Raw genomic sequence first — 15,170 nt, forward strand, 5'->3', positions numbered from 1 at the left:
AACATTCATCTACATCTACTTCCAGAAAGAGAAAATTAATCCATAATCAATCAGACTGATCCAGGGCCAAGGCGTGTGTATGTGTGTGTGTGTGTGTATGTGTGTGTGTGTTCTCCTTGATATTTCGTGTCTGCATAGAACAACCAGCCTTGTCCTCATTCCTCCCTTAGGACACCATGGCTGTGCCATCTATTTTCTTACCAACAACAAAGATGCCAGCGTTCAGCTGTGAGCAAAACTAACCTGAACTGCTTTTCCCCTCTAGCTATTTGCCAGGTAAGAATTTTCCTCAGTACAGTCAAGCAGCCTCCCGTGTCTGCAAATAAGGAAGAAAGCCCTGTTCTCCCAGCATCCCATCCCTGCTCCCTTCCTGGGCTCCTTTCCTGAAGGTGGCCTCCGGATGCATCTCGGTCCACAGAAGACCTCTCCTCTGAGAAATCAACCCACATTTTGTATCTTTCAGCAGTTTTGTATTGTGCCATTTCCCGAGAACATCTTCTTTCCTAAAGCATAAAAAGCCCAGGATACAGCCCAGATAGCATATCATGAGAGAAAGGCGGAAACCATTCTGGCTCACAATTTTAATTGATTGCTTTCCCTCCAGTGGGCCCACCGGGTCGGCTTACATAGCTCACAGCTCAGTGCTGCTGAAAGAGACCCAGGGCAAGAAACAACCAGTGAATGCCACTGGAGCATAAATGTTCACAAAATTGTAGAGAAGGGGTGACAAGAGGCAAGCAGTGGGGCAGGGAGTGTCACTGATGTCCGAAACCCCAGGTCAGACCAAGACGCAGCACAGTCACTGCAAAGGAAAAGGATGAGATTGAGTTCTTGGCTTCTCAGGGGCTGGGGTGCTTTCACCATCAATGCTCTCCTTTTATCTCCATTCTCCAGTAAGTGCCTTGCTCAAACATGGGAAGCAAGGAAGGCCTTTACTACGTCACTAACTCCTGAACAAGGGCACTACAGAAACGTGACTTAGAAAAAGCTCTAGACCCAAAGGGAGCTCCAAAAATAGGTATGTGCGTGTATATTCATACACACACACATATATATACACACAATAGTGTATACTAATATATACACACATATATATACACAATAAATGTGTGTATATATCCCTATAGAGTCCTATATACATGTATATATCTTTTCCTATATATGTATTTGTTTATATATGTATATATATTCCTATATATGTATATTTGTGTGTGTGCATATATGTATATTTTATGCACCCACACAACCACACTCCATTTCAGGTTCCACACTATTGTCCAGGTATCTGTAAGAATCCACAGGTCTATTTATAGGAAGGCCTTTCCTGGGCTACAGGAAAGAGGTCAATGGCATTCCCACTTTAGAGAAGAAAAGAAAGTAGATGGGCACAGACAACTGGGCACAGCCAGTAATAAACTGGTGCTCTAGTTCCACCGCCTCAGAAGCAAGTCAAAGGCCAATGCCGTCCCCTGCCTGGACCCTAGAGACATCTCCACACTTCCTGCTGTCCCCTCTGGCCAGTAAAGGCCTCTGCCATACAGGGGTGCAGTGTCCACAGGGGAAGTACTCTGATTTTTTCTGCAAAAACATTACGTGGCTTGTACACAGTAAAAACACTCATTCATTTTGCATCTTCATTCTACCTGTTGCAATTTCATTTTTGTTTCCTACATCCTTCCATGGGTCCCTCTAAGACAGCTGGTCCTAAAAGCCAGACACTTTATATTGTGCCCACCACCCACAGCTCCATCCAAATTAACAAGGGCTTGCATCTCTGAAATTATCTGAAATGTAGCTGTAGCTTTATCTTTACAATGATAATAATAATAAACAAAAATGTTTGGAAAGCTGTATAGCAGTTGCCTTCCTCCCCCCGGTGCCTGCCACAGAATGTGCACGGTATTCACATGGAACTAAGACAGTCAACAGGAATAAGCACCACTCAGCAACTACGTGGTCCAAGAATTTCAGCCAGCAATTCATCAAACCTCAGGACACTTACCTCAGCCAGAGAGAACTGCACCATGCTATCCTTATCTTTGTCCAGAAGGCTGAATAGTTCTAAAACACCAGAGAAGGAATGAAATTAGATAAAGCTGTTCCTGGACTTGGGAACAGTCAGAGAGCTGCCTCTGTCTACCCCATCCCCACCTGGGGAATTCCCCTTTCCCTTACAACCTCTTCCCCTCCAGTCCCCACCTAGCCCCAGGGACCTCAAAAAGCTAGATCCAGGGCACATGATGAGCTTTTGGGGAATCAGATGCCCCCCTGCCAAAACAGACAAACCCCATTGCCAGCAGAGATGGTCCCTTTGGTATCTCCATCCTCAGAAGCTTTATATCAGAAACGTGCAATTACTTTATCAAGGTGCAGTGTTGTCAAACAGATGGTGGTTGTCTTGCTTGTGGGTAATCCAGCCCTTTAGCATTGTCTCTGGCTAACTGACCTTGACTTACTAGAACATAACACCTACCAAACCTCGGTGCAAGGAAAAAATCCCTCCCTAATAAGATATCTAATCTCAAGGTCCAATATGGCAGGAAAATGCCTATTGCCTTCCAGAGGGCCCCCTCCATCCCTTTGCTGGGAGGAATGCTCTCAATATGATCCATATTGAAAAACAAATATAAATAGACATTAAAAGCCATCTAAGAACAGTTACTGGGACTCATTCATCTTGGCCTAGTGACTGCACACTATAGATACACAATAGTCTGGATGGCAGCTTTGTAAGTCTCCAAAAAAAGGCAGCCTCTGTCCTGGATCTGGCCAGCCTGGACTTCCTCAGCCCCTTCGGGTCCAGTTGCCCCTCACCCCCAAGGTGCCAGCATTACAGAAACCCTGTCTATCATTTTCTGGGCCCCTGGCCTCCTAAAGGCAATGTCTGGTTCTGCCCCTTGGTCCTGCCCTTGCCCCACCTTGCACCTTGGGATTAGTAGGATGGCGCTGGAGGACAGAGTGACTCACTGAAGAGGGTCTCCAGGAGGATCATACAAGCCACAAAGCTGTCAAAGTTGATGCCGAGCTTGCTGCACGCATACCGCAGGGCAATGGTCTGCTGCACCTGGCTACTGAGGGTGTAACCTGAAGGCAGAGGGGGCCTAGGTCACGGGTGGAACAGAGGACTCAGCACTGTCTCCCATAAACACTCAAGGAGCTGACATTGCAGGGTTCCCTCTGTGGTTCTGTATCAATCTACAGCCCAGGTCTGACTCTGCCTTCTCTAGAGGATCCCAGAAGGTGTCTTGCCATCCATCCCTTTCCTTGTAGCCACTCCTCATCAGGTTCAGCCTCATTCCACGTCCAGCACTAGCACCAGCACCAACTCAGCCATGGGTGACATCAGCAAGCGAAAGCAGAGAAGGTGAGGCAGCTGCCTGTCTGGCCAGTTCCTCTCTGTCTCCTTCATAGCCCCATCCTCTGTAATTGCTGTCACCTTCCCAGCAACAGGCAGAGATCTTGGAAAAATTCTAAAATATTATGCTATATGGAATCCGGCAATATTCTCCCTTTCCTGGACCGGGAAGGTACTCAACAAAGCTCTGTTGTTGCCTTGATATCCCATATAAGATAGCTACAAATAATGATCATTAGCAATCATCATCATGAGAATAAATATTTACAATGTGCATACCTGGATCCCAAGACCCTGTCTACAGGATGTGTCCTCACCTGCCTTCCTAAGGGCTGTCCTCATCTCGTGGGCATCAATGGTGCCCGAGTGGTTATAATCAGTTTCCTGATAGATCTCCTAAAGCAGGAAAGAAATCCCAAGTAGAAAATAGCCATTCACAGCCCCTACCAGAATCATCTCCCTCCACCACACTGCTTCCTCAAAAGGCCAGGGACACATTCAAAAAGAGACCCTATTGACTCCTCCCAAGAAGGTTTCAGAGCAAAGATAAGAGCTTGGCCAATGTTGGCCCCTTTGCTGTCTGAACAGCAGGGCTTTCAGGGCAGTGATTGGCATGAGAGTTTCTCACTGCCTTCTTGTTCCTTCATGATCAATGTGCCCAGGTCTCAATAGTTTTGACCATGATTAGCGGATGTGGTCAGACTATGATGGACCAGGAATGAGTGTAAGTGAGGACTAGAACAGAAGAGAGGATGCCCAGAAGGAAGAGAAGAGTTACCAGATACTTCTGAATCTTCAGCCAGAGCGTCTTGAATTCCAACGGCCCCAAAGTGCCCATTCCATTGCTCTAGGCACATTAAAGACCAACATGATTGAGTCCAAATTCTACATGCCTTAAGGATTTCTTTCTCTTGTGAGCTTGCACGAGTGCCTTAAGGCCTTAGTGAACCTTCCATGTCTGTGACAAGCAGAGCAGTAGGGGTGACAGTGTGTAACAGGTTCAAATAAAGATTTAAAAGTCAAACACGCACCAAGACCCTCCTCTGAGGCCAAGCACAGAGCTAGGAAAAAAGGGCAAGTCATGAGCTGGCCAATCTGCAAAATCATGAGTATCCTAATCATCCTGTTTTATTTACAGGGTGGAGCTGTATGAACTGCAAATTCACTTCTAGATTTACATTTCTGTGATTGATCATTCAGCTAATTAGAGTTTATTGGAATGTCAAAATATTATGGGAAAAGACATCAGGAGCCAGGAACCATGGGATTGGGAGTCTAAGCCACAGGATCTGCTGATAGGCCAATATGCAACCAAACAAGAGGACATTATGAGGGATTTTCTGTGTCCAATTTACATTTACTCCATAACTTTTTTTTTTTTTTTTTTGAGACGAAGTCTCACTCTGTTGCCCAGGCTGGAGTACAGTGGTGTGATCTCAGCTCACTGCAACCACTGCCTCCAGTGTTCAAGCGATTCTCTGCCTCAGCCTCCCAAGTAGCAGGGATTACAGGCGCCCGCCACTACACTCCATTAATTTTTTTTTTTTTTTTTTTTTTTTTTTTAGTAGAGATGGTTTCACCATGTTGGCCAGGCTGGTCTTGGTACTCCTGACCTCAAATGATCTGTCTGCCTCAGCCTCCCAAAGTGCCACAACTATTTGTTTTTTTAACACTGTGCTCGTCAATAGGGATTTCGTTTTGAACTGCACTTACGCTTCTAAAGTTAAGTCTCTTAGAGACTCTGCAATTTTCTCACCAATCACAACTAATCAATAAACGGTATGTACATTACAGCACCAATGTTAAAATTTTGAAATAGCCCCAGATACTCGGGAGGCTGAGGCAGGGGGATTGCTTGAGCCCAGGAGTTTGAGGCTGCAGTGAGCTCATATCGTGCCTGTGAATAGCCACTGCACTCCAGCCTGGGCAACATGACAAGACCCCATCTCTGAACAAATCATTAGAATTCTAAAACAGACTATCACTCTCACCTCCTTTAACTAGCCAAACAAAAAGTCCTGTAAGCCTCATCCTTTAAGAAAGTCAGTTTTATTGGATCTATAATCTGCACTGAGTGTTGAATGCATCATAGCCTTCAAATCCTTACTAATAATTCAACCAACACATCTCAGAAGAGTAGTGTGCAAAGGAAGCTAACACTCGGGTCTAGGTACTCTATAGACTTGTATCTCATTTCATCCTAACAATAGCCACACAAGCTAAATATCATTATCCCATTTTCCAGGATAAACTGAAGTTCAGAGCATTTAGCAACCTCCTCAAATTTATACACCTCAATAAGTGGTAGAGCCAGAATTTGGACCCCTGTCTGTTTCTAAGCCTTTGTCCCTTAACACCAGTGGTCTTCAATTCCAGACAAAATTGCTTGCAGAGACCACACCTACGGAATCAGGATCTCCAGGAATCAGGGGTTTTTGTTTGTTTGTTGTTGTTGTTGTCTTTGTTGTTGTTGTTTGAGACAGAGTCTCACTTTCTCACCCAGGCTGGAGTGTAGCAGTGTGACCTCCGCTCACCACAACCTCTGCCTCCCAGGCTCAAGCGATTCTCGTGCTTCAGCCTCCCAAGTAGCTGGGATTACAGACATGTGCCTCCACGCCCGACTAATTTTTGTATTTTCAGTAGAGATGGGGTTTCACCATGTTGGCCAGGCTGGTCTCGAACTCCTGACCTTAAGTGATCTGCCTGCCATCCCAAAGTGCTGGGATGACAGGCATCAGCCACTGTGCTCAGCCAATTTTTATAATTTTTTTCTATCACTTTGTAGGACATGTGAAAGCCTGTATTTTTAAACTGTATTTTTAACACCCCATGGGTGATAAAAGTACTGATACATGCTATAGTACGTGAAACATCATGTTCAGTAAAAAAAAGCCAATCACGAAGGACCACATATTGTATAATTTCATTATATGAAATGTCCACAATAGGCAAATTTACAGAGACAGAGAGTAGATTAGTGGTTGCCTAGGGATGGGGGTGGGGGTTGGGGGAAATGGAGAGCAACTGGTAATATGAGTACAGGGTTTCTTTTTAGGGTAATGACAATGTTCTAAATTATGTGATGATGGTTGCACAACTCTGAATGCGTGAAAGCCATTGACTGATATACTTTAAATGAGTGCATTGTATGGTATGTAAATGATATCTCAATAGAACTGTTATTTTTTTAAGGATTCCATGGGTATTTCTGCTGATTCAGAACCACTGCCCCACACCACCTAAACTGTGGAACAGAAACTCTTGAAGAGTGGCAGAGAGTCACGCCCCTCTTGGAACCGTGAAAGACACAAATACCACTGGGAATAATGAATGGGTAGATTACAAGGCAACTCTCAAATCTAAACTGAAGTCAACAGACAGGGTTTGATGACAGTGATTCAGAAACCAAGGAACTATTTGCAGTAAAGTGAATCAACACTTAACAGTTCCTTGTGGCCCACAAATTAAATTGTTAAGCATGGAGAAAAGACACGAGGGCTAAAGAGCCCCAGCCTTTTGCAGGGAGTGGCAGCCTGAAGCTCAGAGACCAAAAGATAGCACCAGCCCTCCATGGCGGATCAGCCATGCAGAGGTGTGCACACATGCTCTGTCATCCAGGACCACTCTGCATGACAACCACGCAAAGGAAAATCCTTCCTCCCCCACAGTTAATGAAAGAACCCACAGTAAAGATCATCATGGATTAACAGAGCTCATCATGGATGCGGCCCCAAGGAATGGAGAAGGACCCTCCAAGGCTTCAATTTTTAAAGAAATCACCTTCACCATCAGTACTGTGATGAATGGAAACCTGGACCCACCGTAGGCAAAGCTCTAAGGAAGTGATGTTACACCACTCACCCTCTGTGCCTTCACACCTAGAAAGTTCCTTCCACCTAGAATGCCTTAACCTTCTCCATTCCTCCCAAAAACTACTGCCCATTTGCTATAGACTGAGTGTTTTTGTCCCCCAAAATTCATATGCTGAAACCCAATCCACATGCGAGGGTATTAGGAGATGGGGCTTTGGGAGGTAATTAGGTCATGAGGGTAGAACCCTCAGAAATGAAATTAGTGCCCTTATAAAACGAACACCAGGAAACTCCCTCACGCCTTCTACCATGTGAAGTTACAGCAAGAATATGCCGTCTATGAACTAGGAAACTGGCCCTCATCCACCACAAAATCTACCAGCACCTTGGTCTTGGACTTCGCAGTCTCCAGAACAGTAAGAAATAAATTTCTGTTGTTTATAAGCCACCCAGTTTATGGTCTCCTGTTATAGCAGTCAGAACAGCCTAACACATCATACTTCAATATCAAGTGAGGGTTAAATTAGATCAGGGAGAACAAATAGGTTTTATCTTGTGTGATAATTCTAAACTATCAGTAGTGGCTGTCCACAAGCCATGTTAAGATTCTGAAGCAAAGATCAGATAGTGATGTGGAGAGCTCAGGAAGCAGGGAGCAATAGAGGGTGGGGGTGGGGATGGGTGGAAATGAAGGGGAGGAGGAAGATGAAGAGATGAACAGAGTGTGGAGGGAGGAGGTACACAAATGCCCCGTGCTTGCTACCTCCAGATTACATTATTTTAAATAAGTCACCTAAAAACTGCACACCTCGGTTTCTTTACCTGTGAAACGGAGATAATCTCAAGCTTTTTGAGGCACATCCATGATATGATACATTTTTCCTTTGAGGCTTCAAGTACAATCCCTGACATATGCTCCATGCCTGCTCATTCCCCTTCTCATTTTTTACCCTTCCCTTCCTTCTAGCTGGAAAAGGTGGAGGAGTCTTTAAAAACAGGACAAAAGTAAAAAAATAATACAACATTTAAAGGATACATCCAACAGACTGATCATTTCCCTGCAAGTGTTGATGTTGAATCCATCGAATGTTATGTCTGTTCCTAAAGATTTAAATAGAAAAGGGGAGTGGGAATTGGATCATTTGAAGGTGAGGGAAAGAACCTCCAAGGTAGAAGACCCTCAAAGATACCATCCAAGAGTGTGGAGCCAAACTTGGTCTCTGCCAAGAGAGCATCATGGCAGGCTTGTGGGCAGATGTGCCTGAGCCTCCTGGTGCCCTGGGAGATAGAACGGACAAGCGCCAGCATCCAAGTACAGCATCTGAACCTTGGCTTGGCTCTCCACAAGACACAGACTTCAGCAAATTAATATATTTGTGCTTTAATTTCCTCCTCCATCATATGGGAATAATCATAACAGTAACAATGACCATAATTGCCCCAAAGACTGGTTGGGTATTAATTGAGATAATAGAAGTGAAGTTTTAGCCCAGGCTTGATATATGATAAGTTCTTAATAAAACAACTAACTTTATATGGCTAGGTATTGTTACAAGCACTGCACAGATACTCTTCAAAATAACTCCATGTGGTAGATGCTATCATTATACCCATTTTATAGATGAGGAAACTGAGTCCCAGAGCGATTACATGATTTGCTCAAGGTCACAACCAGTAGGGGGCAAAGCTAGGAGTTAAATGCAAGCCAGCCATCTCCACCGCCTGAGCTTTTAATCACAACATACAGCCACTCAATGACAGCTGCTGCCCTTCCTCACTAAATTGCAGGCATGTCACTGGAGCTCCAGCCATCCCTGGTCTCCACCCTCACCTTCCATATACCTGGGAGCCAAGACAGGTGCCAAAGACCCTGCAACCCCCTCTCTTTCTCTCTGCTTTTTCTGTTTCACAACTGCAGGAGCAAGAGTGGTTTGGAGAGGAGATGGGCCTGTGCTCTGGGCCCTGGGGATCCATCTGCTCAGCCCTGGGTTCGTCCCTGGGAGGGGTATGACTTGGTTCCTGGGCCAAGCCTCTGCTTCCTGAATTCTCAAGCCCAGTCCTGCTGCAGTGAATGAATGAGAGCCCATCATTCACTGGAAGACTTAACCTGGCCCATCCCTGGACTCGGAGAGAAACCAGCTCCCTGTGGCTTTCTATGGGCTGGGGCTCAGAGGGGAGATGCAAATCTTTCCTCCTGAGTGCAGTTTGACCCTCTGACAGCTCTGAGGCTTGCAAAAATCTAAAGATGGGGAACTGAGGACAGTCTAGGAGAGTCAGAATCATCCCTCCTTCCTCCTTCCCCCAAGATGTGCTACAGAACTGGATCTTTCATCTGCAGAGCTTTCCACGGTATCCAAGTTATTAATTTTGTGAAAAAATTTCACTTAAGTCAATCCCAGCCCGGCTCTTTTTCTCCTGGGACTCAGCCTGCAATTTCATTTGACACTACGGAGCTTTGTTCCCGCAGGGGCTGGCTGGTCGCCAGCGCCAGCCCCGCCTTCAACTCCACCATCATCTCCCCCTCTCCTGCCTCTCCTTCTTCCCCTTTTGTCTTGCTGGATTGAATCAGGACCCCTGGGGTCAGACACCAAAGCTCTTTCTCCTACCTGTGGTGCTCCCAGCCCAATGCCTGCCCCTCCCTTACCCCGTCCCAGCATCTCCTACAGATTTTCTGAAAGACCCGGAGAAGGAACTTACGTTTGGAAAACGCCTCATTCAAAAGCATCTTGAGTGCATTGGCAGTAATCTCAGAATCCTAGAAAGAGGAACCCAAATGCAAACCATGTCAGGCCCTGACAAGTTGTTTCAAGACAGTGAATTAACGCAGTGCTTCCTCACAGTCAGACACCGGGTCCACTGGCCCTGTGACTTTTGTTTTGTTTTTGTTTTTGCTTTTGTTTTTGAGACAGAGCCTTGCTCTGTCACCCAGGCTGGAGTGTAGTGGTGTGATCTCTACTCACTGCAACCTCCACCTCCCAGGCTCAAGCAATTCTCCTGCCTCAGCCTCCTAAGTAGCTGGGACTACAGACGCATGCCACCACACCTGGCTAATTTTTATATTTTTAGTAGAGACAAGAGTTTCACCATGTTGGCCAGGATGATGTCGAACTCCTGACATCATGATCCGCCCCCCTCGGCTTCCCAAAGTGCTGGGATTACAGGCATGAGTCACCGTGCCCGGTCAACATTGTGATTTTAAAAGCAAGTGACATCTTTAAAAACTCAAATTCTCCTCTTCTTTTGGGGACCCCAGCAGCCTGGCCAGAGGTGTGTTAGTGCCATGAGTGTGGTATGCAGTGTGGCAGAAGACTGCCATGCCAGGGTCCTGCTGCCTTTCACAGGGCTCTCTTGAACAGGGATAAAGTAACAGGAACAGCAATGATAGGATTGAACCAGATGTGCCAGAGCCAGTGTGGAAGATCCTTAAATCCTCATAACAGTTCCACAGCCATTTTTGAGTTAAGGAAGTCACGATTTTGTAAACTGCTGAGAACTGTATACATACAGCATCATTTGTCATTTTCATGTGATGTAATTGCTTGTGGTTTGTAGCTACCAAGAGGCAGAGCTGGAACCTAAGGTTGGTTCACCCCAAAGTGCCAGCTTTCCCCACTGCACCTACAGGAATTGGTATTTCACACAGGAGCCCATCTCAAACTGGGGACAGAGATTGAGAGAATAGGATATTCTGTGTGCATCTGGGATAAACACTGAGTCAGAGGGAAGAGTCTTCCCTTAACTCTCAGACGGAGGACAGATCTCAGGCAGGATGACCAATGAAATGCAGAGAAAGGGTGTTGGGCTGATGTCTGGGTCCCAGTCTGAACCCAGTCCCTTATTCATCATGTGACTTTAGCCCAGTCACTTTCCATCTTCCCATCCTCCACTAGCCAGACCCTGGTAATTGTACTGGAAATGAGAGAGGCAAGAGCTGCACAAAGCAGTGTCTCCTCTGAAGACAACTGGCCTCACCCCAGCACAGAGTGGTCAGTCCCAATAATAAGGCCTGAGGACCTGGGCCAGGCACGGTGGCTCACACCTGTAATCCCAGCACTTTGGGAGGCTGAGGCGGGTGTATCACCTGAGCTCAGGAGTTTGAGACCAGCCTGGCCAATGTGGCAAAACCCTGTCTCTACTAAAAATGCAAAAATTATCCAGGCGTGGTGGCTGGCATCTGTAGTCTCAGCTACTTGGAAGGCTGAGGCACGAGAATCGCTTGAATCCGGAAGGCAGAGGTTGCAGTGAGCTGAGATCACGCCACTGCACTCCAGCCTGGGTCACAGAGCAAGAGTCTGTCTCAAAAAAAAAGACCTGAGGCCCCTTTAAAAAGCCTCTGGGGTTAGAAGACCACCCCCATTAGCCTGCCAGGAAAGAAATGGGATGTCGAGAGTCTACATTTGGACCTTGACCCCATCTCTCATGAGGCCTTGTACTTCAGCCAGCTCCTTAACCTCTCTGTGCAGGTCACTTTACAAGCAGAGCAAGGAGAGTGACCAATACTGCCCCATGCAGCCAGAGAGAAAAGTAAGATAAGGTGCATGAAAAACTATGCAAATATGAGCTTTTCCTTTCATCATTCTTGATGTTCTTAATAAAATATGACCCCTTGGCAGCTAAGGAAACAAGGTTTTGTTGGCAAAAATACTGGCCTCTAAATCCATCTAAAACATAAATTGGCTTATCTTTGCAAGGGTTTTATTCAATAGCTATACAAAGAAACTGTTCCCAGGTTTTATTTCCTGCGAGGGATTCTGATGTCTTTTCTTCTATTTTATCCTTAAGTCTAGAAAGTCGCCCTGAGCTTCCCCTGGGGGGCGGGGGGGGTGGAGACCATTTTTTTTTTCCTCTTCAGGGTCCTTTTCACACACTTTATTATCCTCCAAAGAGCAACACATTCACTGTATTTATGGGGCCCGTTTTGACATTTCAAGTCCTGGCTATGCTTTGACTTATGGCCCCCACCGGGCTGCTACCAAAGTGAATGCAAGCCAGGGCAGGGGAGAAGGATCGGGGGTTCTTTTTTCTCTGCTCCAAGTGCCCAAGTTACATTCATGTCAGGCAAAGCTTGGATTCCTCAGGCTGCTGGTCTCCCAGAGGGCAGGCAGGGCTGCAGGACAGTGGCAGGGAACAGGGCTAGTCCTGCACACTAATCCCAAGCCAGGTTAGCTGAGCTGGCTTCCACTTTGACTGGGCAATCCCCACTCTGAAGCATATCGATTTGGAGAGGTTTTGCCGTCCCAGCTTTTTATTCAGAAGTCCCAATCTGACAGGGCCAATTTGCAAACAGAAAGCATTTGGCAGGACCTGGAGATCTGGCTTTTCTATTTTCTCAAGAGTCAGTCAATGCAGCAAGATAAGCGGCCTCAGTACCAATTCCCAAGCAATGTAGGAAAGGTCCTCGATCTTAAGACAGGACGGTGATAAACACAGAAGCTGGGGTCCCCTGAGATCTGAGTCTCACCCTTTTTACTCCTAGAGACCTCAGGGAGTAAAGATTGAAGTGACCTGAGCATTCCTGAATATTCTCCTGCCCACCTGGGAAGACGTGTTTGCCCTCCACTCACCTTCTCTGCCAGCTTCTCAAACAGGCTCTTGAACTGGCCATCTTCCTGATCCACCTCACTGGGATGTGGCTAAAAAGAAGGACATTTGCAAAGTTAAAATGGGAATCGTCAAGGAGAATGAAAGACAAAGATTTAAAATTCATTCCTTCGTCCTTTAGTATCTATGATGTACCTACTGTGTGCCAGGCTTTGGGCTAAGTGGGGGCACATGGTGGTAAACCAAGAGAAAGCCAAGGTTCTGGCCCCAGGGAGCTTACATTCCAGCAGGGATGAGCAGGGAGGCAGCGCCGGGGCCTAGCAGTTTTCTCTCTAAGTGATTTGGGGAAGTGAGTCCCACCAACCCAGAATTTCTGAATTCAGGTTACAACCTGAACCACTTTCAGAAAATGACACCGACACCAGAAAATCTTGGTGTGAATCTGTGGACTCCTAAAGGAACCACTGATAATTTTCCAAGGAGTCAGAACTCCAGAAATTGCATGAAAACTTGGGGTCATATTTAAATGCATTTTTGGCTGGGCATGGTGGCTCACGCCTGAAATCCTAATGCTTTGGGAGGCTGAGGCAGGCAGGTCACGTGAACCCAGGAGTTTGAGACTAGCCTGGGCAACACGGTGAAACCCCATTTCTACAAAAAATTCAAAAATTAGCTGGGTGTAGTGGCGCACACTTGTAGTCCCACCTACTTGGGGGGCTGAGGTAGGAGGGTCGCTTGAGCTCAGAAGGCTGAGGCCGCAGTGAGCCAAGACTGTACCACTGCACTCCAGCCTGGGTGACAGAGTGAGACCTTGTCTCAGAAAAAAAAATTTTTCTTAGCTTTCATCAGATTCACAAAGAGCAACATGATTTCAAAAGTAGTTGAGAACATGGCCTAGTAGAAAGAGCAGAACTAGAACCCAGGAGTTCTAATAGCAGATTGGCCTGTTACTGGACACTATCTCAGGGCTCTGAACATCCATGGCCTCTACTCTAATATTGACTTAACCTGACCATTTTCATGGGGCCATTTTGGGAATCAAATGAGAGCTAATGTGAGTCAAAGTCCTTTGGAAATTACAAACCAATATATAAATGCTTCTTTCCAGAGACTTTCTGATGTGACAATGGGCTCTGCCCAAAATAGAACAATGCCCAGTTGTCACCACAAGACAGAATGGAAAAGTGACAGCTTCCCAGATGACATGAAATTTCCAGAAAACCGGGTCAATTTCTTCCAAAACTATCACTAAGATGAGTACGAAAGGCCCAATATAGCTTGATGATGCTGTACTCATAAGGATAACCACTGTAGTGATAATACTTGTCTTTGTTGAGTACTTACTACCTGTCAGGTACTTTGCATGGATTATTTCATTTAATATTCATGACTGTCCTGTGAGGTTCGTCTCATTACTGTCCACACTTCACCAATGGATAAACTGGAATTTTAAATGTTACTTCATTTTAAATATTATGTAACAGGCCAAGATCACACAGCCAGTAAACAGTGAAGCCAGGATTAAACTCCAGCCTATGCGTCTCTCCACCACCCTCTGGAATGATCATCACAGAAGATGCTCTCTGCATCTGACTACTCTCAGCCTCTCTGGGGCTGTTTCCTCACATGTAGAATGAGGATATTAACGTCTACCATGCTGCCTTACATAGAAGATGTGCTAATCCAAAAATACATCTAGATTTTTAGAAGAAAAAATGATAAACACATTGTATCTCATCACACATCTATGATTTTAAAGTGGTTTTGTAGGGGAAAAAACAACATTATATCATTCATGTAATGCAGTATACCAAAATCTTGTGAGATGTCCATAAATTCTGGACATGAAGTAATATTCTGTTATTCTGGGGGAAAAGCATAAAGTTGCATATAAAAAAACAACAACAAAACAGTATATGGATATGGACACACATAGGCGCAGAGCAGGCACCCCGTCACTATTGGCTATCATTGGACATGAGGGAATTTTTGGACACTGGGAATGAGGGAAACGTGTGTACATGGTTGCAACTGTGGTTCTTCACAATTTGTTCATTCAGAAAAAGATTTACTGAACACCTGGCACATGTTGGGAACTGTTCAGAACCTGCGTCTGAATGCAATGGTGAACAAGGCATAGTTTTTGTTCTCAAGGAACTTATTATAGTAGAATTTTCTATTTGCCTGATACAATTTATAAGAAAATGCTTTGCAAATGGTATGGCAGCATGGCAAAAGCAAGGAATTATTTTCTTGTTATTCATTATATCGCATGTTGGGAATATCTTTACAACCCTGCTCAAAGTGAACATGGCTAAATTCCAAGAGTGTGTTTGTTCACCCTGTAATTTTTCCTTCCCTCATTCAAAGCAGGTGATTCTGCTCTTTGAATGTCCAACTGTTTGTGACTTGAAGATTTCTGCAGGGAGTAAAACAGAAGTTCCTGAAGGCAATAGCCCTTC

General features: G+C 45.4%; 1 protein-coding gene across 1 annotated transcript in view; it reads right to left on the minus strand.

Moving 5' to 3' along the window:
- Window positions 1–559: 559 nt before the first annotated feature.
- CAPN8 (calpain 8) overlaps window positions 560–15,170 on the minus strand; it is a 78,418-nt gene continuing 63,807 nt past the window's right edge. The window contains exons 14-21 of the mRNA XM_011929493.1: window positions 12,732–12,800; window positions 9,865–9,922; window positions 8,204–8,268; window positions 4,134–4,202; window positions 3,673–3,751; window positions 2,968–3,084; window positions 2,003–2,061; window positions 560–802 (exon numbers count right to left, since the gene is read on the minus strand). Coding sequence (XP_011784883.1) covers window positions 800–802; window positions 2,003–2,061; window positions 2,968–3,084; window positions 3,673–3,751; window positions 4,134–4,202; window positions 8,204–8,268; window positions 9,865–9,922; window positions 12,732–12,800 — 519 coding nt within the window. The 3' untranslated portion in view covers window positions 560–799. The remainder of the gene's footprint in view (window positions 803–2,002; window positions 2,062–2,967; window positions 3,085–3,672; window positions 3,752–4,133; window positions 4,203–8,203; window positions 8,269–9,864; window positions 9,923–12,731; window positions 12,801–15,170) is intronic.

This window comes from Colobus angolensis, unplaced genomic scaffold, assembly GCF_000951035.1.
Source record: "Colobus angolensis palliatus isolate OR3802 unplaced genomic scaffold, Cang.pa_1.0 Scaffold81, whole genome shotgun sequence".
NCBI lineage: Eukaryota > Metazoa > Chordata > Mammalia > Primates > Cercopithecidae > Colobus > Colobus angolensis.